The sequence below is a fragment of the Sphaeramia orbicularis genome, chromosome 16 (assembly GCF_902148855.1).
Source record: "Sphaeramia orbicularis chromosome 16, fSphaOr1.1, whole genome shotgun sequence".
In the NCBI taxonomy this organism is placed as follows: Eukaryota; Metazoa; Chordata; class Actinopteri; order Kurtiformes; family Apogonidae; genus Sphaeramia; species Sphaeramia orbicularis.
Window position 1 is genome coordinate 7,713,582 of NC_043972.1, and position 23,872 is coordinate 7,737,453.

At 39.4% G+C, this 23,872-nt stretch overlaps 1 protein-coding gene across 1 annotated transcript in view; it reads right to left on the reverse strand.

Moving 5' to 3' along the window:
• The window catches only part of oxr1a (oxidation resistance 1a), a 330,273-nt gene that overhangs the window by 60,445 nt on the left and 245,956 nt on the right, over window positions 1-23,872 (reverse strand). Inside the window, 1 exon segment of the mRNA XM_030157978.1 lies at window positions 15,466-15,548. Within this exon segment, the coding sequence (XP_030013838.1) occupies window positions 15,466-15,548 (83 nt within the window).

The window sequence follows — 23,872 nt, forward strand, 5'->3', positions numbered from 1 at the left end:
GGTAGACGGGTAGTGTTTTATGATCCTTAAATGACCTGAAAGATTATGGATTATACACTGGTTATGCCCAGAGCTGGAAGGATTTCATACGTCAGATATGTGCAACATAGACATAAGCTCCATTTAACAAAACAACACAGACTTATGGGCTCAGCTGCAGAATCAAGATACTCAAAGTGTGTTATTTGGTTCAGTAAAAGATCTGAAGATGGGAAAGACCAAGGCTTAGAGTGAAGAGCCAGGGCTTGAACAAGACATATGTGTTAAAGCTGTGCATGGCTTTGGAAATAATTATTAGACCACTGTGATAAAGTGGCAAAAAAGTCAAGGTTTGTCAGAAGATTCAAAGATGCAAAACATTTTTTATTGTCAAATCACTAGATGCAGAGGACGTACAGCAGTGTTTTTCAACCTTGGGGTCGGGACCTCACTTGGGGTCGCCTGGAATTCAAATGGAGTCGCCTGATATTTGTAGTAATTGATAAAAAATAAAAAATAAAAAAAAAACATACTAATAAAAAATATATGGTGAGTTGAGAAACAATCAATCCATAAAAGACATGACAAACTGTGAAGCTGAAACTGAAGCACTGTGGTTCTGTTTATCTGTCAAATGTTCATTGTGGTCGGTTTCAGATGCTGCAGCTCTTTCATAATTCATAGTTTGAGTTCTTGTTTGTTCAGTATTAATTGTCAGCCTTGGAAATCCAAGCTGGACTGCCTGTACATATCCTGACCAAGGAAAAGAAAATTCTCACTTTGTGCAGTAATCTACACCTGGCTTTTCTGCCTCCATCCATAATAATATACATTATATAGACTAAATATTGTCTAAAATTAACCTTTATTTGCAATATAATATAGCAAAGTATTACATGATCAAAAACAAATTAATTTTAACAACAACAAAAAAAAAAATCTCTGTTTTGAATGTCTGGGGTCACCAGAAATTTGTGATGTTAAAATGGGGTCATGAGACAAAACAAGTTGAGAACCGCTGACACACAGAGAACTGAGATACCGTTTCTGTCTCACCTTGTTGTATGTCATGCCTAAATGTTAAGGCTTAAGTGCAAATTCAGAACTGAATTTAATTTAATGAGAATCTCAATAACATGTAACCCATAAACTGAGATCTGACATTAAAAATCAATCTAGAAACAACTAATATTCTAAAAGAGTCTGTGCAACAATAATGCAAAAAGAGATTTGGGTCTGATTCTGACACTATAAAGTAACTACAGGTATAATAAGACTGAGGTAAATACTAAGAAAACCCTGTTTGTTTAAATGACAATAAGGTCATATGAGAAAGCACATGATGATGGGAAAAGAACACCATTCACCGTGAGAGTGCAGACAGAGGTTGTACTGCTGCAGCACTTGTTAAGGTCAAGAGTTCACCACCTTCTGAAGCTGAAATGTGTTGTGATGATGTTAGTTTGCACTGAAAAAATCATGAGGGGGAGGATCTGAATTAGACGTTAACCCTCACAGAGCTAGAAATATACATGTTGAGATGACTTCCAAATGAACTTTCTCTACATTTATCATTTTCTAAGTGATTTATTACTATTTATGATAATATTATCCTTTGCATTTTCCATTTTTTAATTGAAAATCATGTATTTTCCTGTATTTAATTCCCTGATCATGTAGATGTTCATAAAAGCTCAGAGTAAATTCAAAGGTCATTATATCAAAACAGAGAAAACTAAAGGAAAAGTGACTTTTTCAACATAATATATCATTAACTGAACATAAAAACAGGTGTCTCCGACCATTGTCATTTGTTACATTCCAAGGGTTTTACTAGTGAATCAATTTTATAGAAGATGACAGTGTTTCCATGTTCACTACGAAGCCTCTGAACGTCCAAATGGGTCATATCTGATGACCATGAAAGATGACAAACTGTATTTTACACCAATTATTTATATGTATTAATAGGATTAGTGGAAGGGTATTAAGGAAAATACACATTACGGTTATGTTTTCAAACACAAATCCAAGCTACTTTATGCATATTTTATCTACAGCTGTGGCCAGAAGTCTTGGGAATGACACAAATAGAGCCTTTCATGACTTTTACTGACAAATTGGATTTATTTGTCTGAAAAAGTCTTTGAAACCTATGTTGTTGTTCTTCAACGTACCTCATAAACGTGGAGTTTTTTTAGAACTCAGGCAGCAAATTTTGTGAAAACAAAACTTGTGTCATTCCCAAACCTTTTGTTGATTAGTAGGTTAGTTATTAATAGAGTACTTATCTATATTATAAAAGCCAAATGGCCTTTGTGTGCATGTGTGTGTGTGTGTGTCTGGGGATTCACACAAAATCTGGAAAGAGTTGACTGCTTCAGTTTGTGATACCTTTGTATTTTTGGTCAAGAAACAGACTAGCAAAAACGGCAAGTTGATAGGACCAATATTTTGGGAGATATTAGTAATTTTGGAATACAATAGTGTTACAATCACATTGCTATGGCCAGAATGGTTTGGGTAAATGTGATACAGCATGCACAAATACACAACAGCATAAAAACTACCACATCTAGAACCTGTGGATCCCCATGGGTCAACGTGCTTGCTTAACATTTAAGATCAGTAGATGCTTTTGGTCGCCGGCGGCTGTTTAGGTCTTTAAGGGTTAAACACTGAATAGTATTGACAAGAAATCCCAACAGCTTAAAAATAACAAGGTTGAACTACAACAATTTGGAAATCTGTGCTATAGATATCAACCTGAATCATGTAGTGGCCATAACTAGTTTCAGATGTCTTTCCCTCTGGAGGGAAAACAAATTCAGACTAAATCCGAGTTCTGTCACGCTGCCTGGATTCATCCTCCTTGACTAAGCAACTTTGTTTAGTCGACGATGAGCTGGACAGGGATAAAGGTAAACCTCTACTCTACCCTGCTAATACAACCGGCAACATCATAGTATTAAGATTAAAATCATAACATCATAATTCTGCAGTATTACGGTGTAAAAATGGCTCTGTGAACAGACGGCTAATTCTGCCTTAGTCCGCTCACTGATCTCCTTTAAGGGTCAGTAGATGCAAACAATACCAGTGTGATTCAATTGTCTGGTTTGATAAAATGTTAATCTGATCATTTTGTAGAAGTAAATCAAATTAGAACGCATCCTTCATAGGTCAAAATGCTATCTGATACCTTTAGAGTTTCCTGGTCTGCTTGGGGGGAACCAGATGGAGGCAGATTCCAAAACGTCTGAGGCCTTTTTCGTCACAGGTTGTACATAGTGTTTACTGATGTATATCACACTGTACCAAAAAACGTAAAGTGATATGCTGAAATAGCTGAGGTCCAGAAACAACAGAGCACACACAGACTCACTCAAAAAAAATTTACATCTCTTAAATTTACATATTAAAATCAAGTAGGCAAAATCAAGTACGTATATCTCAAAGTCTATGTTGTAAGAAAAGCCTGTAAATATAAGGCTGAGCGATATAATAATGTACTGCAGGATGTAGTAAATGACTACATTATAAACATCGAAGTTTAATTTTTCTGCTTCTGTTACAGCTCTCAACACATATTTATTCAAAATTGGTTGAATATGCGTGTATTTTACAGAGAGCATTGCATCATGGGTTGTAGCATTAACGTTGCTAGGCTAGCTCATTTAGTGAACCCTGTTAATTGTGATTCTTCAGCACTAAGTGTCAGAATGAGAAGACTGGCTACAGTAATGTTCACAGTTGTGTATAATATTTTCTACTTAACTGTACTTGTTTTGTAGCATAACATGTAATTTTTGTTCCAGTTTAGCACAATTAGCTCAAACTATGTCTGGTTAGCTTTGTTGGAACCCCTTTAGCCCCATCAGCCCGCCGGTGGGCCGAAAAAATTATATTAATATTCATCTACTATAAAAATATAATAAATCAGGACAATGGATGTGTTTATCAACTTTTGCTCAAAGTTTAGACCCTAATGTTAATAAAAGTACATCAAAAGTGTATTTTAGTGCAAACTTTAACGTTCAAACATGATTTTTAATCTTTGTGGGGTGAAATATACACTATTAAAATCTCCAACACGAACAATTAATTTATGCATATCATCGTCAATCCAGCCGAAAAAAAAAAAAACAGGCGAGGATAAAAAAATTCTAATTTCTCTTTTAGTTTGTTACAGTTTACTCAGGCATAGTAATAGATACAATATTTTAGACAATGGGAATAGATTCTGTGAGGTCTCTAAATGTCCATAGACACCAAGAACATCCATATGAACCTTATTATAAGTATTATAAGTAATTCTTCATTTACTTTGGGTATGTCTTTTTAGGCGTTTTTCCCCTGAAAATATGGTCAGGGCTAAACAGGTTAAAACAGTGCAGAGTATGTCAGATAAAGCTCAGTATTCGCTGGTTTTATTTTATTATTTCAATTCTTTATCAGTGTTTTCATTTACCTTTAAAAGTCACTAAAAGAGCACTTAGTCTTGTCGTTTTATTTAATTTGCATTACAGTTTTCAACTGTTGCCAAAATCACAGAAAAAATGCCAGAACGAGAAAATACACTCCAACTGCAACTCTCGCCTAACAGTCCACATCAGTAGACTAAATATAAATACAGATGACCTGATGTTGTTTAATTACATTACAGAAAAGTGACACCATTTTTCTACAGCCGTAGAAATGCACCCGAAAATGCATTTTTTTCGGGCATGTAAATGGAATTATTGTGCTTTTCTTCTGACTAAGATTGTTATTATTCTTGATATTTGTATTATTATGTATGTTTTGCAAGTGCATATATGTTAAATTTCATTGCATGTTCGGAATAAATCACTAAATCACTAAATCAATCACCCAGGTTGCATCTGAGAGAATCTGATCAGTGATTGGCAGTTACAGATGTCAATCATGTATTTAACACCTGTACCTGTCTGAAAATACCTGTGATTGGACAAAATTCAGAGCTTTGGGTAAATTTTTTTTACAGCCAGAAGTCTTATGTCCTTTCATTCCACTTCCATAACAATATGCTGAAAAAGAATTATGGATTTTTTTCCCTCAGTGACATTAAAACATCGGGGGTTTAACTGATTCAACACTATCGAAAGTACATTCTTTTGGACGCTAAGTTATTTACAATGACCTAAATCTTACTTCGTCATCTACTTGAACCTTTAATTTGAAAAAAAGTTTTGAATCATCTTGCTTGGTGAAATGTCTTGCAGTGTTTCAGTTTTATATGGCAAAAATCTGGAAAAGTCTGTGATATAAAAACCCCACGTCTGGCAATGTTTACGCATAAGCTAAAAACATTTCTTTTTAGCTCTGCATATGGTAACAGAAATGGTTTTATCTGCACCCTTCGCTTTTTATTTTAACTACTTTAATTTTCTATTTAAAATTCCATATTTTACTGTTTTTAATCTTTATTCTTGTCTAAATATTTATAATTGTCCCTTATTATTCAAGCACTTTGAATTACCACGTGTATAAATTGTACTAAACAAATAAACTTGCCTTGCCTTTGTGCTTAGAACTATGCCACTACATATATTTCTGTGTTAAATAAGCCTGTTCTCTCCAAACCTTACGGCTTTCCTCAAAGTTCCCACCTTTAAGTAGGTTAATTCTGCCGTCAGTGCCCTTGACCAAACTACTGAAGACGAGCTGGAGTCGGTCCCTGAGCACCTTCAATGGCTTCCTAATATGTTAAGTGCTAATACTAATTGCTAATGCTAATGCTACGTGCGGTGTGTATTGCGGGTAACATGTAGAGGCCTAATTTCCCAACGGGGATAATAAACCGAGGTAACCTTTAACTGAAATTTCAACTCTCTCCAGAAAAATTTCCGATTTTACATGGTATGTCATCATTTTGCTGAAATGCATTGTGGTTTTTATTTCCATCCATAGCTCCCAGATTTACCCCCGGTGCTTTTTGGTGGAGTGAACGCAGGAAACCACTGAGCCTAAAAGAAGACATGAGGACATTGTGGTGACAGGAACGTCTCCTGCCTGATAAACACTAAAATATCCCTTCATAAGTGCGCCATTAACAACTGCTCTCGGACATCTCCTGACAGCATCGGGGCACTACGTGATTTGTCATCGCATCGTCGTACTGTTCATTCAGACTACACCGGCATGTCAGCGTGATAAATACCCTGTCTCCGAGAGGATAGGAGGTGTCACGGAGATCAGACTGACGGTGGCCAAGTCCTGCTGACACCACAATGACACACATACACACTGTATTTACAACATCACTATAAAAAAAGCGGATAATAACATAAAAGCACACCCTCGCCGTTAAAATTATTACTGTGGTGTGTCTTGTGGTTACAGTCCCCGTTTCAGTGTGTGAGCATGTGGGCACCTTCTCTGATACATTGCTCGCATTTAAAGAACAGGTCTCAAAATAGCAAAACGGTTTTTAATCTGTTTATTTTAGTCCGGAGCATGAAGAGTTAATAATGTGCCGGGCTCCTACAGTGTCAGAGCTCTTCATCCAGGCGGCTTCAGGGCAGAACATCGATCCTCCCTAGGTGCTATTTGCTACCGTCTCATCCATGAACTATTTATTTTTAGCTTTATAGCTCCTCTGTTGCTCAGCACAAGGCCGACCTATACGGCATGCAGGTCTACACGACACACACAACTGAAAGCAATGTTTTTATCAGGTCATATATTACGAGGTTGTATATTTTGGCATATTTATGAGAGACAGATGGACAGTATCGAAGAAACCTTACCTTTTTCTGGCAAGGTAATCACTTAAATGCTAAGCTAGGACACAGAGCAGATCTGGTAGTTCTTTACAAGTCAATATCGATAAAAATATCAGTTGATGAATGGAGTGAGCACAGCCAAAGCCAAGCAGTGGGCTGATCTTGGCGCTAAATATGGTGCAATAATAGAATGAAACATGGCTTGTGTCTACGTGAGCGAGTAATATTAACCACAGACCTGGCTATAAACGTAATGTTTTAGAACAGATGACAGAATACATGCCCTTATATATGTGGAAAACACATTGTTAGATTACCCAGATATTTTAATACTTCAGCACAGTCTAACATTGTTGCTGGATCTAACAGAGTTAATAAATGTGGCATTTACACAAAACTGCAATGTAAAATAGATCAAAGCCCGGAGTCAATGGATGTACTGTATATTAACACGTATTGTGGAGATAAACAACTCAACACAAAGCAATGCAATGTTTAGTCTGGCAAAAAGGACCAGGAAAAAGCTACTTTGCCCCCGATCTTTAATTTTCCACTGCAAGTTAGAGGGAAAACGGGTAAACAGAGATGAAAATAAAGCTGAGTCAATGTGAATTTACAGTTCCACAGTAGAACATTTGGAAGTGCAGTTTGTCGCCTTGAGTAATCCAGATAAAGTAAAAATAGCACCAAAAGCTTTCCCAGTTTTCCCCTCAGCATAAAATGGGTAGAAAAGATGCAACATAACTCCAATATAAATATTGAACTAGATCAGCCCTCTTGTGTCACATGTGAACAGCTCGGTTTGATTGTGCACAGACTAATACGGTGCAGATGTGTTTTAAATGAGGGGATTCTGGGAAATTAGCCAATGAATTCAGAGCAAATATTGGAGACTTTAAGCGATCTATTGATTTCTGTCATTTATTACATTCTGATTGCCATGCTAACTTTCTACTAGGGATGCACCGATACCGATACGAGTATTGGCATCGGCTCCAATACTCAGTGTGTGTACTTGTACTCGTAAAAGTAATCCGATACAAATGCACCGATACCACTTACGGCCGTGTGACATTCCCAGTTCAGTGCAGCAGGTACGAGGAGGAGGAATAATGTATGTGGAGTGTAAAGAGTGTGGAGAGTTAACCAAATACATGACGGTGATAAAAGTAACGCTGACTGCAAGTAACGTTAAAGACACAGACAGATATAGACGCAGCGTTCTGTCCGTCCTCTGCGTACATTACATCCATTTACCAGGTGCTCGTGGATGCGTAAACAGAATGAGAATACCAGCGGGAGTACGGAGTGGTGCAGACCACCGCCAACAGAAGTGAAAACGAAACTTATCGGTCATCTGTCTTTTCTCTACCTGCTGAAGCTAAGCTTTTAAACCTTACCAGTGAAAACGCTACAACATTAGTATCACATTAGTGTTACCTCTGTCATCTCCATGTTTGTTATTACTGACTTTCTTCTTCTTCCTCTCAAAAAACTTTACTTTTCTTCGTGGTATTTGTCCAGTATGGTTAATTAAGAGCGGTGCCCCCTGGTGGATTAATTGAGAAACGCTCATTCCAACACATTAAATGTCAGTAGCAGCACTTTGTTCCAGTCAGACTAATGACAACGACAATAAAGCACATTTACAAAAGGAACTAAGAACTGGAATGGGATTATTAAGTACTCATTTCGGTACTCTGTATCGGCAACTACTCAAATGTAAGTACTCGTACTCGGTCTGGAAAAAAATGGTATCGGTGCATCCCTACTTTCTACAAAAGTCACCGACGTTCTCAAATAACCCATAAACATACGGCTCCACCAAACCTAAAGCTATTGATCACAGTGTTAGAGGAGCCATCTGTAACTCAATTAAAGTGACAGAGGACAGGCAACACGTAAATGTGACCCACTGATACGGAGATGTTATTGACACATTGACAGGAAAACGAGGGGGGACAGGAAGGCAAGAGGGACAGTAATCACAATCAGGATCATAGCCACTAATGACAGGTGGACCCTATCTTCTTATCCTCTCAATCAATAATACCCATTATTCATCTCGAACTGGGGGATGAATAATTAAGCTCCTTTCTCCAACGAGGACAAGTGGGGAGGAAGGCCAAGGCAGCCATCTTGAGAGTGACTGACGTCTAGCTAATGGTCACCTTGTTGAACAGGAGAGGACACACAGATTCTGCAAGGGCAGTCAGCTGGACAGCCACAGACTAATGGCTTCATTAAAGAGTCTGCTGGCATCTTGGAACGAACATTAAGTGTGGAACATGAGAGCAAATCTATGAGAGCTATTGCAAAAGGTCAACCATAGAAGTAAGATGTAATCTCAGAGCAATGACTCTGTAGTCTGAATGTGTTTAAACTGTTCACAGGTCACCGGCTCGTCCACAACTGGAACCTGCTTTGCACTGACAAGACCTCGGATGCTCGATTGAGGATGAGTCACAAACTAAATGACTGGAAAAGAGTACAGGAGAAACCATAATCAACACAATGAATTGACTGCGGTGTCATCAAACTGGAAATAAAATCTCTAGCATACGGTTTAATCACCCATAATGCCATGTCCAAGGAGCTATCACTCCCCATTTTAAAATTAAGGATGAAGCCCGGCTTTAGCATGACAGTTGCCATGGTGACTTTGTCGTTGCTAGCCTAATGGCATGTGTGTTGTGTGCAACAACACCCTGGTTGACCATTTGCAGACCTAAAATTAGCCCCTCTTTATGTGACAGTGTCGAAAGTCACACTATTCTGTCCTTTTCAAGGGGACCCAGTTAAGTCTGTCACACTTTAGTCTTCTAAAGGGTCTGTCCCTGTACCAGACTCAGACCTGTGGCGTATGACAGTGTTTGGATTCTATAAAAACTGTTCCTCACAAACACACGAGCCTAATGACATGTAAGAAGATCCACAGAAGTAGATTCCCTACGACACAGAAATCTCAAACCCAGGGGCTGATGTGACCGGAGACGTCACCTCACTTGTTAACAAATGTGCAAACATAAAATAAGTCATGTATCGCCTTCGGCAAACAAGATCCTCCCAAAATAAAAATGTTTTCTCTCTGGATGTAAGACAGTATCTGCAGCATTTGAAATAGGAAAAGTGACGGTTGGGCCACACACTCTCGTCGGTTTATTTCTCTTCTCCGATTGCATTCTCCTTTATTTCCTCTGTCCCTCTAACCCCCCCAGTCCCATTACTTCCCCATCATCCATTGACTTGTTCTCTGACTCTCAAATGAGCAACTGTGAAAGAGCTGAAACAGTGAGATCCCCTCTCCTCCCCAGCGGTGAATAATGCAATCAGAGTGACTGATTGTCAGGAGGGTGTGGAGTTAAGATTACGCCGGTGTGTGTATGCATCTCAGTATGCGCACACACACACCTGCCTCTCAGTGTATGACTCATCTAATGTCCGCAACTTCTCTAATGCCCACAGAGCTAGCTCTCGGCCCAGCAGCAATCTGCTAACACTGAGCAACCAGGAGCAACCGTCAGACGTTACCTCTGTCACATGTGCTGCGATCGAGACACATTTGGATCAAACTGCACCTCCATGAAGGGAAGCATGTAAAGTGATGTTTCCCAGACTGACAGCATCTTCCTCAACAGCTCACAGACTGGAATCATGTTGGTCCTGCCCCCATTAAACTGCTCTCTAGTGTCACTATACAACATGTAATGAGAGCTTTGCAGTGCCAGTTCTGCTGAGAGCACTGCAACAAAATAAAGAGAGTGTGGGAAGGGAGGATGAGGCCAAAACCAACAAAAAAAAAGAGAAATATGTCAAAACATTAAAGGATAATTCTACTTTATTACAATTTGGTTCCTATTTGTGTGGTTTTAGGTATCGCTTCTATCGATTATGATGATACTGCACTCACAAAGCTAAGAACCTGGACCCAGGAATGCAGCAGAAGTATGAAGAAAGTCAGAATTAGTAAGACAGTTAAGGAAGTTTTAAGTTTTTACTTGGGCACAGTTGGAAAGGAAACAGGAGAACAACTGGGAGGCTGGGCCAATATTCTTTTTTTTGTAATTATGTTTTGTTTTGTTTTTAAATCAGCATTATCTTATCGGCATTTTACATCATGTATATAACTTCTATGTATGTAAAAAAACAAAAACAAAAAAAACAAAAACATACTCATACAGGGGAGCATTGACAGAAAGAGTAAAAATATACAAATCAACCCAAAATGGAGTTAAAGAGAAAAAACAAGTATATTTCAAAGTCCATTTTTCCATTCTTTCCCCTTGTATAAGATTAACACTGAACATTCAAAGTGTGAAGCATGAACCAAGGGTTTACATGGACCTATATGCACGTGACTCTCATCAAGTAAAATCAGCTCTTAATAGTGTCACAAAATTAACCCAGTTTTGCCAATAATTGGTGAATTTGTCTGACAGAAAAAGTCAACTTCTCTATCCTATAAATGTCATCTACAACCTCTATCCAGTCCTCAATTTTGGGAGCTTTTTTAGCCACTACCTAGTGATGGCTTTTTTACCTGCCACCTGGGCTGATATTATTTGAAAGATCTACATTAGCATCACTGTTCCCATTGTTATCCCGCTACACTTTCCAACTACACAGAAACATTTCCGGAACACTGTGGATTGCAAACGGAGCAGAACCTTGAACAGCCCTTACAGGTTCCAATGAATCTGGGTTATAGGATGCTTTTAGTAGCAGCTGTTAAGCTCCAATAACCTGGAAAACAACCAGCAGTCAGTGTCTCACATTTTGTGGCCACTAGTACGCCACAATTGTACAGCTTTTAAAGAGCCCTTATACTAAAGAAACAATGGGCAAGAGGAAAATAACAACCTTTTATGATCCTTCTTTAAACATGCTGGGCTGTGAGGTATTAGCACAATGGAAGCATTGATCCAACTTTCATTTCCAGTACAGGTTGATATTGACCACAAACACATGGATCTCATAGCAATGTTCAGTTATAAAACAATAAACCTCACTATATGGAAGTGCACATGATGATTAAAAACAAGACTTAATGTGTTCTATTTTCTAAAATAAAATATAACAACCCCCCCCAATCACCACCAAAATGTAATCCTTTGTTCTTTGTGCCAGTATCAACATTTCCTGAAAATTTCATCCAAATCCATCCATAACTTTCCGAGTTATTTTGCTAATAGACAGACGAACAAACAAAAAATCCCCCCCCATCACCACCAAAATTTAATCATTTGTTCCTTGTGCCAGTATCAACATTTCCTGAAAATTTCATCCAAATCTGTCCATAACTTTTTGAGTTATTTTGCTAACAGACAGACAAACAAACAAAAAATCCCCCCACCCCACCATCACCACCAAAATTTAATCATTTGTTCCTTGTGCCAGTATCAACATTCCCTGAAAATTTCATCCAAATCCTTCCATATCTTTTGAGTTATCTTGCTAAGAGAAAAGCAAACAAACAAACCCCGATGAAAACATAACCTTCTTGGCGGAGATAATAAATGAATAATTTATTTACACAATAATAACCAATCACAACCCAGCACTTTGGTAAAACCTACTCTTGAATGGATGGAAGCCAACATCACAGATACCAAAATATGACCTTTCTGGACCAATATCTGGTATCAGTATTTGACTGGTGCATCGCTCATCACTGTCTTTTCCATTTCATTTTGTAAGCCTTGCATCTGACTGCTACTTAGTAACTTCTGACAGCATATATCATCTTTTACAGACATATAAACTGTACATGCAATTTTATTATGACGCTTCAGCAGCAACAGCCAAGTAGTAATAAACTGGAATTCCCTTTCTAACTACCTACTTGTATTGTAAACAATATGATGATATACAATTTGGCCCTCGATATCAGACAGGCATGTTCTGTAGAAGTATTTAAAGCAAAGCGAAAGACCCACTTATTTACTGTTGTATATGAGCCCTGAGGTGTGTTTTTCTGAGTCATATGGTGTTTCTCTGATCTTAACTTGTTCTTTTGCTTTTACTGGAATGGTATTTATTTAGGTAGACTGTTAGACTGTTTTTATTTAGTTCATTGAATCTGTTTTTACTGTGCTCTTACTCTTATTGTTGCTGTGTTGTAAAGAACTTTGATCTGAAGTGCTATATAAATAACATTTATTATTATTGTTGTTATTCTTATTCTTCTTATTGTATGAATTGCAATACAGTTCTCAGCAGTGGAGCTTAAGCTAGTGTCTCTATTGACCTTTCAAGGCTGGATTTGCAGGATCTTCCAAACCCATCCGTCTTGGAAGGTGCATCATTTGAGACAGAACAGCAACAGTTGGTGGCGACTGTCTACATTAAGTTTTTAACAACCACAGAAGAAGAGAGTGACATGAAAACATGGAGGAGAGTGAAACTGTATCATTTTGTACTTATTTATGCTCTTGTTTGTTTTTGCTTTTTTCTTGTTTTTTTGTTTTTTGGGGCGTCTTTTGTTTGTCTTTGTTGTTTTCTTTTTGGTCACTGTTACAATTCTACATAAAACTCAATAAAGATAAAAGAAACGAAAAAAAGAAACTGTAGCATCCTAACCTACCGAAATATAAGAAGAAGAGAAGCAGTTTTGATGGTATGTTTTACTGTTTTGAGAAAACACTTGATATGTGGTATGGCTGCATTTCTTCATTGAATGCACTGAAAAATTAGTCTGTCATTATTATGCATACACTTTCATATAATTTGATACATGTCACTCTTGTCTTATACGACACTTATCAAAGTTCAAGTCCAAATGTAGCATCGTTAAATTATCATGGTCTTGACTTTGTATCAGAGCTCCATTTTATCTGACTTTGACCGTCCGTCCTCTCCTGGATCTGGGGAGGGAGGAGAAACACCCCCACCTCGTTCACCTCTGCTACTCTTTGTCTCTCCATGTCTTTCTGTCTCCTCATCCATCTCTGTTGTTCTCAAGAGTCTTCAAACACTTTTTTAATTGGATGCAGGTCAGCCAATAGCTGGACTTGGCTGAATAGACTGGCGTTATCAGTGTCTAGGCAGATGGGTTGCAGCTGCTCAGGTTATTTCTCAATATTGGAAAAAAAAAAAGAAGGACAGAGGGAGAAGCTTGTGTGTGGTAGAGGGTGAGGGGGAGGGAGGGAGATTGTATTGATAAGGCTGCATAAGAGGAAGCCCTCCTTTTTCCTGTGGGCGCCCGGCGATAGATTATAAACTTATCAGCTGGAGAGCGAAATAAGGAAACAACGCCGGCCGTCCCCCCAGCGCGGGAGATGAGTTTAAGATAAAGCTGCTTCTCAATCTCTGGGACACTGTCAGCCATGTGTCTCTCACCGAGGGGCTTGGTCGTACCACCTTAAATACCCTGAGCCTGCTCGCTACACGCCACCGCTACACATTAGGCTACAGGACACAATAATTGGCGGCGCTCCATCCATCCATCACACTATCAGCAATCTGGTAGTGAGGGGTAATAAGGAGGAAAGAGTGATGTCTGACAAGAATGGCACTGAGAAATGACTTGAAATTCTCACAATTTTTCTTTTCCTTGGGCATTTCTGTCCATCTCGCCGACTCTTTGTGTCAAACCTCCTGTTGTAACGGTTTAGGTAGTTCAAGCCCCTGCAAGTAAACAAGGGCCTTGTCAGTCAGCAGGTCTTGGATGACTGACGCGTTGGAGGTGGCGTCGGTGTTGCCGAGGTGTTAGAGATGGGGGGGGGGGGCAATCGCAGAGAATCCAACAGTATTTCTAATAGACCCGATGACAGAACAAGACGCTAAATAAAAAGGAGCAAGAAGAGTTCAGAGGAAAAGAGTGGAATGTCAGAGAGACACCACAAGCCCTCCCTCCCTCACTCCCTCGCTCCCTCCCTTCCTTCCTTCCTTTCCTCTGTCCTTCCTTCCTCCTCTCTCCTCAGCAGACAGGCAGACAGTCGGAGCTGAGCCACAGAAATCCCACTCCTCACTGTTGCCACGGAGAGAAGCGAGGGAAAGCAGCCCGACTGCAGCTGGATTTGAGGGTCATTTGAAGAACACAACCAGGCAAAGCAGAGACGAGCTCCATTTTCAGTTCATGCCAGGGAACCAGAGTCCTCTCCCGCCCTCTCGTTCTCTCTATCTCTATCTCCCTCTCTCTTGCCTTTACCCCCCTACCCCCCCCCTTCTCCTACACAACAGCTAAATCAATAGAAATGACAACGCACTTGGAAGGTCATTCGCGAGTACAGCGAGCCCTGTGGTGGAATGCTTGCTGATTCGTGGCACAGGGAACGCATGGAAAAACAAATACACATCCTGCCAGAGCTCCTGCTGCTCTGTCCTGCTCAGGTCCTGCTGGGGAGCTGCTACAATTTCTCTGCTTTCTATACATAAACATGCAAAATGGAGCTGAATGCAAACGCTGCCGTATAGTGAAGACCTGCTGTTTCCATAAGCTTTTCCTTCTGCAAACACACAGCTCTCCTTATGTAAACACTTTCAGAATGAGGTACACGTGTTACAAAATCCAGAAAATGCTTCTCCCCCCTTCACTAATGAGCTACCAAGCATGGTCTGACACGGTGCCTCACAACACACAAACACAACTGCTGTTGCTACAGTATTACCGAAGCTAGTCAGAGCTACAGAATCCACCAGCAGACACAGAACAGCAGCAGCGGCACCAGCACCAGAAAGGCATCGGAAACACAAAGCGACATCACACAGGCAGAGCAGAGTTGAATGGTGTGGTACTCACAGAATATTCGATGGTCCCTTTGGGTCTCTGGAACGACATGCGCCTCCCATCCTTCTTCTCTGGAGTCTTCTTCTGGCCGGTATCTGCAAGCAAGCGAGGCAAGGTACGCATTACATTCATGTTCCTCTCTCCCCAGCTTGTCACAAGCTGCCGTTTCCCAGCCCCGTGGGTAGACAGCTCATTCGTCAACAGTGAGCGAGCCAGCCAGGCAGCCAGCGATGTGAGCGGTGAGCGCCGGACCACTTTCTCTCTCTCTCGCTGCTTCCTCGCTCTGCTTCTACCCTCCTGCTCTCGCGCACACTCTCACATACTGTCCTCCTCTCTCTCTCTCTCTCTCCCTCTCTCTCTCTCTGTTTCCAGCTCCGTCTCTCTCCCCCCCACTCGTTCCTGTCTCCTCCTAGCCCACCACAACGGCACAATGACAGCCGCTCAAAGCACTTCACCTTGGCTTAGACGGAGACCAGACTGACCTCCATCAGGGGCACCGCTCTGGATGCAAAGCTGGGATGAGGAAAAAGAAGACGAGGACGGCTACGGGATACAGTTGGGAAGCAAAGGCTGATGATGGAACGGGAAAGAGGGGGTGGGTGGGGGGTGAAAGTGCTAATGTGATGGCTGGGTAATTGGGCATGCTTCATGGAGAAGTGTAGATGTGATTCCAGCTTTCTGAGATACATTTCTGCATATTTAGAAGAATGTTCCAATTTTCGGACTGTTTGTGAGGTGCAGAAAGCTGTGGTGACCATGGATGGATGTGAAAGGGCCTCATTGAGAAATGAAGGGACGTCAGCAGGAGAAGGTGGGGGCTGGGAGAAGACTGGAGAAGGGATGGAGATGAAGGCAAGAGGGTGGATAGAACGCTGGAGCGAGTAGATAAAAGAAAGCAAAAGATCGTATGGGAGATGAAAGAAGGTGGAAGAAGACTCTTGGGGACGGAGAAGATAGAAATGGGTCTCAGATCTTTGACTTAGCGCCAAGAGAAATAGGAGCAAGGGCATTGGTTGCATAGAGGCATGCATGTACGGTACTAAAGCCAGATGAATAGATGTGACATTAGGACACAGAAGTGGTCAATTAGTTTGGGTGAAGGATTTTTGTGGTGACTAAGCATCCTCAGACGCCTCGCTAAACCGTTCTTCTATTGTAGGTGCGGCACATGACTAATGAGCCCCTTTATTTATGTCTTTATCATCAGGCTCAAAACATGAGTCATACATGGCCGATGCTATTTCTGGTGCAAAGGACCGCTTGGCACAAAGTGAGAAGGAGGGAAAATCAGAGCTGCCTCAGGTGTAAATATTTGTCTTGTAAATAAGACTCTCCCGACGCTGCTGGAGAATTATGGGCTTAGTTTAGAAATATATGAATACTGATGGTGTGACGTCAGACTCCTGCTTTCCATTCTGGTCCTTTTCTTTTTTAACGCCGCACCTCAAGTAGATCATGTTTTGTGGAATAAGAACATTGGTTCCAGCATCTTTGACTTGCAAATGTCTAAACACAAAAGAAATGACTTATGTGTACGTTTATTGTGTATGTGTGGGGGAAAGATCCAAGAAATTTGACTTATTTAAAACGGTGTGAAGTGGTTTTTCACACATAAACTGCAAAAGGCATTGTGTAGAAGGTTTCTACTTCTATCTATTTCTAATATCAGCGATTTTTTGTTTTGTTTTGTTTTGTTTTTCTACCTGTCACTCTTTTGCACTGGTGTGTTGTATGTTGCTGCTGTCAACTATGAAATTTCCCCATGCTGGGATCAGTAAAGTCTTATCTTATTGAAAAAAGTACAACTGCTCCAGACAAAGTGTTCCTTCAGAAATTAGGTGCCATTTAATTCTTTTAGCATTTCCCTGCAAGACTACTGAATAAAACAACCTGTAGCGCTACGAAAACCCTGGATGAGAAGTTGTATTGAGCAAAAAGCACAGTTGCATCAACTGTAGGCGTGTGCCAAATCAATTATTCAGAATCTAAATGAAAACCTTGGAAGGATGATTACTTTCAGTGGGAGAATAAAAACTGGAGCTGGGGATTGTGCATGATTGCATTTTAGTTGCTATTTAGAGGGAACACGTCATAAGCGTGATTCCATGCTTTCGTGTTATGAAATGTAATCCACTGTGTCTCTGTTTAATTGCAGGTCGTGGCAGCCGGCAGACTGTATATAACCTGACTGGGTTAATAAACAGCGGAGGTGTTGATCTGCTTTGTTAGCTGTAGATTTACTAAGAGAATAGAGATGTGTGGTGCTTTAGTCGTAGGTCAATGTGCTTCCACACGGCTGTAAACAGCAGTTGAGGTCAACACGAGACCACGCTCAGATGCCTCAGAATCCCAAATAATACGAGACGAAGGGGGTGGGAGAAAGCAATGAGAGAGAGAGAGAGAGAGAGACAGAGAGAGAAAATAACAGATATGCATTAGCAGCTGCAGGGGTGTTTGCACATGGTGAGGCAGTGATTGGGCTAAAATTAAACCTCACCATGGATGGTGGCACAAGAAATGGGCATTTTATTCACACTCCAGACACACAGCAGAGCTCAGCGCCAGGGCATCTTCAGTAACAAAGGCTCTGGTTTCATCCCACTCCACAGGAAACTGGGAGCATCTGTTGTCTCCAAGTGAGCTCTGCTTCTATAGAACAAATCCATTTCTTACATCCGCAAATCTCAGCCTGTTTGTTTCACGGAATCCATCCACATCCAGATATCTGTCGGAATTCTGATTCTCATTCGTTTACGTCAACATCCAAACTGTTCATGCGCATGTCTTTAAAATGTCACAATAATATAGTCTTCCTCAAAATGGCAGAATCTGGAGCAGTGCGAGATGTAGAGGCTGCAATGGGAGGGCGGGAAGAAATGGGCCTGTAGCCAATGCCAATTTAGATAAACTAAACGCAGTTATCTCTGCTCAACAGCGCAGTGGAAAAATTCTGAACGGAGGTGAGCTGGGGTCTCTACTTATCTAATTTGTTGTTCAACCAAGTACAACAGTTACCACAGCGTGAGCTATTTTACTGTTGTCATTTCCCATAAAGAAGGTTTTACTTGGCTCATTAATGGTTTGAAATAAAATAACAGAGGGTCAACTGTGAGGGAAGATGCGGGACGCTGAAAGAAGCTGCTGTGTTTGAGGAAAACAAAGGCCGCTTCTTTCTGATCTGGACGTAAACAGTCACAGGAAGTCACGCCTCTCGGAGCAACTTAACCAAAAAAATGTGTGACAATCAGGGCATCGGAGTCAGGGGCCGTGATGCTGTCAGATGATAACACAACAGACAGAACATAGAAGATAACGTGCAGTCGTTTAGTAGGTTTTACTGCCACCTCTCGGTTTAATGTGTTCAATGTGAGGATCCATGACATGAAAACTGTAAAGAACCCCCTGCTGAGTGATGTATTCACAACTTGGGAAATAAATAGTGGATCACACTGACGTTCGTTTATAGATCTAGGTAGAGTTGTACTGCATCTTCTTCTGGAGGTTGTAATAAACAGTGCTTTTCTGAGTCTATTTGCAGTGATTCTCTTGAAGAACCAACATGGCTGCCTCCTCCTCCTCATCTTCTCTTGGTTACTCTGAATTACTTTGGATGATTTCAGCCTTATAACTGTGGCTGATGCACATGCTGTTTGGGTCATAGACTATAAATTGTGTGTATCTTGTATTTTTTCTACACAAAAAGACCGACTGTATTTTCAGATTTTTACTTTTCTATAAACTGCAGTAATTTAAGAACCATTTTGATGTATTTCACACCAAATTATCAGAGCTATCCTACAAGTGGTCTAATAATTATTTCCAAAGCTGTACATTAGAATATCTGGGATGTTTATTTTGTTTTTAAAAAAGCAAATGAAAGCACCAATAGGAAAATAGTTCAGTCGTTTTCTGTCTGTTCTTAGTCACATTCATTCAAAAACATCCGTGAAAGAGCGAGTCTTACACTGACGATCATCTCACAAGGATGTCAATGTGAATTTACCACAGCGGCTGCAAAGAAACTACAAACACTCACAGATCTCTTTGTAAAGATGCCAGTAATGTGTGTCCTCTAAAACTCAACAATGAAAAATGTCTTCTTTAACCCTTAGATGCATAAGTGGATCAAAAATTAATAAATAAAGTGTTCTGAATCTGAAAATGACCCAGTGAGGTTACTGTCTTGCAATATCTTTGTAATGAAAAGTTACTATTCATATTCTAGGCATTCCTCAAAAAACATGTTACTGATATCATGATATTAGAAATTTTAACTTAAGTTTTTTAGATTTTATGAAGTTGTAGTTTTTGTATTATTACCCCAAGCTTCCATAGGTGGGTCAAAATGACCTGCATTCATTTTCAATGGAATTTCATCTGAACCTTTAATTCATTCTGCACCAAAACCAAAGGACTCACTCACTCACTGGATTATATACTAGCTACATATTATACACTATATCCTCCTGAGAGCCAGGAAAGTGAAAGCTTTGGCTCTTTTACATTAAACAATTGTCTTGATTAGAAACTGCATAATGCAACAGTTTTTTCAGATACATTTTTAACGTTTTATTTATTTATTTATTTATTTATTAATGGAATATCCTTTGCAATGGACATTATTTTTGAAGTTAAACTGTCAAACCTTTGTCCCCTACAGAGGACAAAAATGCATTGCTGGGTTTCAGGAGGATATATCCTTTGCTTTTTGAATTTTCAAAAGATACAAAAAACAAAACAAAACAAAATCCCCCAAAAAACATATTACAAATGTTAAAAAAAATGAAAATAAAAAATATTTTAAACATGAAAACATAAAATATAATAGAAATTTTTATATTAACATAACAAAATGACAAAAGTGGCATAAAAACACATTGATTTGAACAAGGGTCATTTTGACCCCCTTGTAGAGTCCAGACCCTCAAACATCTAAGGGTTAAAGCACCAAACCAGTTAGTATAAAACATAAAAGGTGCAAAAATATGCAGAGATAATCTAATAATGACGCTCCCTGCTCTGTGGACAACAATGCAAACGCTCCTGTTTTCTGTCTTTGACTCTAAAACATGCTGTGTTCTGTGCCCGCGCAATCTGTCCTGCATGAATCACGGCTGCTAAATATATAGGTCCACCGCTTTGTACACAGCCACGACAAAGCAAAGCAAGCGGGGAATACGCGAGTCAACAACGAACATTCCCTCATGGTCTAATAGAATACACAGGCAGCCAATCCACCCCCCACTCCCCTGTTTTCCTGTTTTCCCTGCCCGCTGGCTACAGCAGCCCTCCCCAGATGTTATTTTTAGAAAACCCCTAAACAGTAGGGGAGGCAAGAGCTCTGCACCACCGCCGCTGCGAACAGGTGCTGGGATGGACAAACTAGGGAGCCCAGACTTTTCTCAAAAGTTACTGAGAGAGAGAGAGAGAGGGGGGGGGGGGGGGGGACGGACGGATTCAGCAAGTTAGCAGTTTGTGCTTTTCAGGGTCTGGAAATACAACAACACAAATAAATGAAATCTAATGTAACTGCCTGCAACACACAGAGCCTGCACTTCAGCAATATTATTATGTCTGTGTTTAAAGATGGATCAGGGAGTTTTAGATTTATTATAGTACATTATTTTATACTTCAGTTTAGACCTGCTACTGAGTTAAACATTAACTTCTAATATAAATAATGGAGCAAGACATCAGTTTGTCAACATTAAGAGAGTTGGACACACATTTCTAACCTTGAGCGACCCCTCTAGTATGAAGTAATGTTTTCGAATCAATAAGCAGGATAATTTTATGGTTAAACTGGATTTTGCACAAACATGTTTTAATTTACAGGATCAGTCAAAAACATGATTAGATTAAATAAGAAATGTTCCATTAGAAGTAAAAAGCTTTATGTAAAATATAGACTAGAGTAAAAATGCACCAAGTACTTGAAGTATAAAACAGAAAAGTAGTGAGTAATGGGACCAAAATAGGTAAAATTATAATTATCACTATCACAATACAAGTTTACAGGGGTTGGACAAAATAATGGAAACACCTTCACCTCAAGATGATGATGCCCCAATCCATACAGCTAGAATTGTTAAAGAATGGCATGAGGAACATTCTAATGAAGTTGAGCATCTTGTATGGCCGGCACAGTCCCCAGACCTCAACATTATTGAGCATTTATGGTCAGTTTTAGAGATTCAAGTAAGACGTCGATTTCCTAAAAGAGTTGGAGGGTATTCTAACTGAAGAATGGCTTAAAATTCCTTTGGAAACAATTCACAAGTTGTATGAATCAATACCTCAGAGAACTGAGGCTGTAATTGCCGCAAAAGGTGGACCTACACCATATTAAATTATATTTTGTTGATTTTTTAAGGTGTTTCCATTATTTTGTCCAACCCCTGTATATTGTGATGATAATTATCCCAATACAACATACACTGTCTTTCACAACATTAGATCAAAAAATAACTCAAAATTAACAAACCTAAATCACAAACATTAGATACTACAAATATGCTGGGGGTGATATATCAAACTTATTTAATTAACTAAGGTTTTATTTCCTGAAAATCATAAAAGAAAAGCCAAAAATAGCAAAGTTGAGATTATTCCTCTGGACAGAAAATGTTTATTTTTTCTTCTTGTAGTTCATTCATTGTTACCGTGTTTCTCCAGTAACACAAGACATATAGTTCTAATAAAGAAAGTACATTTTTAAATCATGCTGTCTTCATTTCTTATAGCCAGAAGACTACTGACTAAAATCGTAAATCGCCCGACACTGAAAAAGAAAAAATGCATTTTTTGGCCTTATTCCTAGTAAATACTAGTAACTAGTAAATAACTAGTAAATAATAAATTAATAATCTTTCACCACTTCCTGATGAGACAAAAATCAGCCTCAAACAAATAATGATTTAACATTCATTGGGAAAATCAGCAATATTGACTAATGGGGGGATGGGGGGGATGCCCAGGACATTAATTCATTTCCTTCTTCTACTGTTTATTTTACTGTTTTTTTTTGTTTTCATACCCAACTTTTTATTTATTTTTTTTAATTACGTTTTTATGTTATATACCTGTTGTGAAGCACATTGAGTCTGACTTGTGCATGAAATGTGCTATATAAATAAAGTTGAATTGAACTGAATTGAATTAATTCTAATATTAACATTCTTTTGGTTATATCACTTAACATGCAAAATAACTGCATTAATTAAATATATACTGCTTTTAATGAACTTCATGTTGTCATTTTTCTGTATATATATTATTTCACTGCCTCAGCGTAAAATGTTAATCGAACTTCAAGACAGAATGTAATGCAGGGACAGTTTAAAGTAGCAGAAAAATGAAAATATTTATGTAAAGTACTAAAACAATACTGAAGAGCAGCTCCAAGGTAAATGTATTTAATCACTGCTATTTTAATCCCACTGTGCACATAGTGAATGGACAGAAGCTGTATCTCTGTATATGTTGGTTCCTCTTACTAAAATGCCAGTGCGCTGTGCTTATTGTAGATGTTAATGGGCTTTGAGCAGGTTTTGGCTCCAACATGTATCGATCTAAACGGCCTCAGGCACCGTTTATGACAGACCAGTAATGGACAGAAACGCCATCGTCACATTCAGAACAGAATCAGTGAGCGAGTTGAATCAGAAATCCAATATGAACGTTGGCTAAACAGACAAGAGGCATGTCCAACAACTGATACGGCGCATACGTACGTCATTATCCGGTCTATACTCCGAGCGGATGTGGATTTAGGTGTGAAAAAGTCCCATGAACCCCCTTATTCTGAAGTCAGGAGTGTGAAACGAGGCTGTGATCGGTCAGAACGCGGTGAAACGCTTAGTCATGTAAAACTGAGTAAAGGTGCTGACTATCACAAAGTGACAAACTGTCTTTAAAGAGAAGCTGGAGGGGCTTGTTATCTTCACACTCAATACTGAGGTGGACACGACAACTTCTTCAACAGAGAAAAAGCTGCAAGTTTCAGGGTTTTTTTCCTTCAGGTGCAATGGAAGGTCATGTCTTCTACTTTTATTCTGACGTCCTGTATGTTAAAGATGCAAGAGAAAAAGGTCTACTCAACTTCTTGTGCTGCAAATCACACTGTATGGAAATATATTTTGTCATTTGGATGATGCTTTGCCTTCCTCCACACGGCGCAGATACAGTCAGTGTTTTGTTTATGTCTTATATTTCATGTATTTGTAATGCAGGTTGCTGACTCTGTTTTAGTCTAGAAACTCCAGGTGAAGTGTGAAGTAAATCTAACTGGAAGGTTCTGGCACAACTTCACCTACTTCCAAAGTGCATGAAGAAGGAAAAAACTTAGAACAGGTCAGAAACTCCTGCAGCGCTTGTTGTACAGAGCAACTTTATCTAACTAAAGTTGGATTCATGGCAT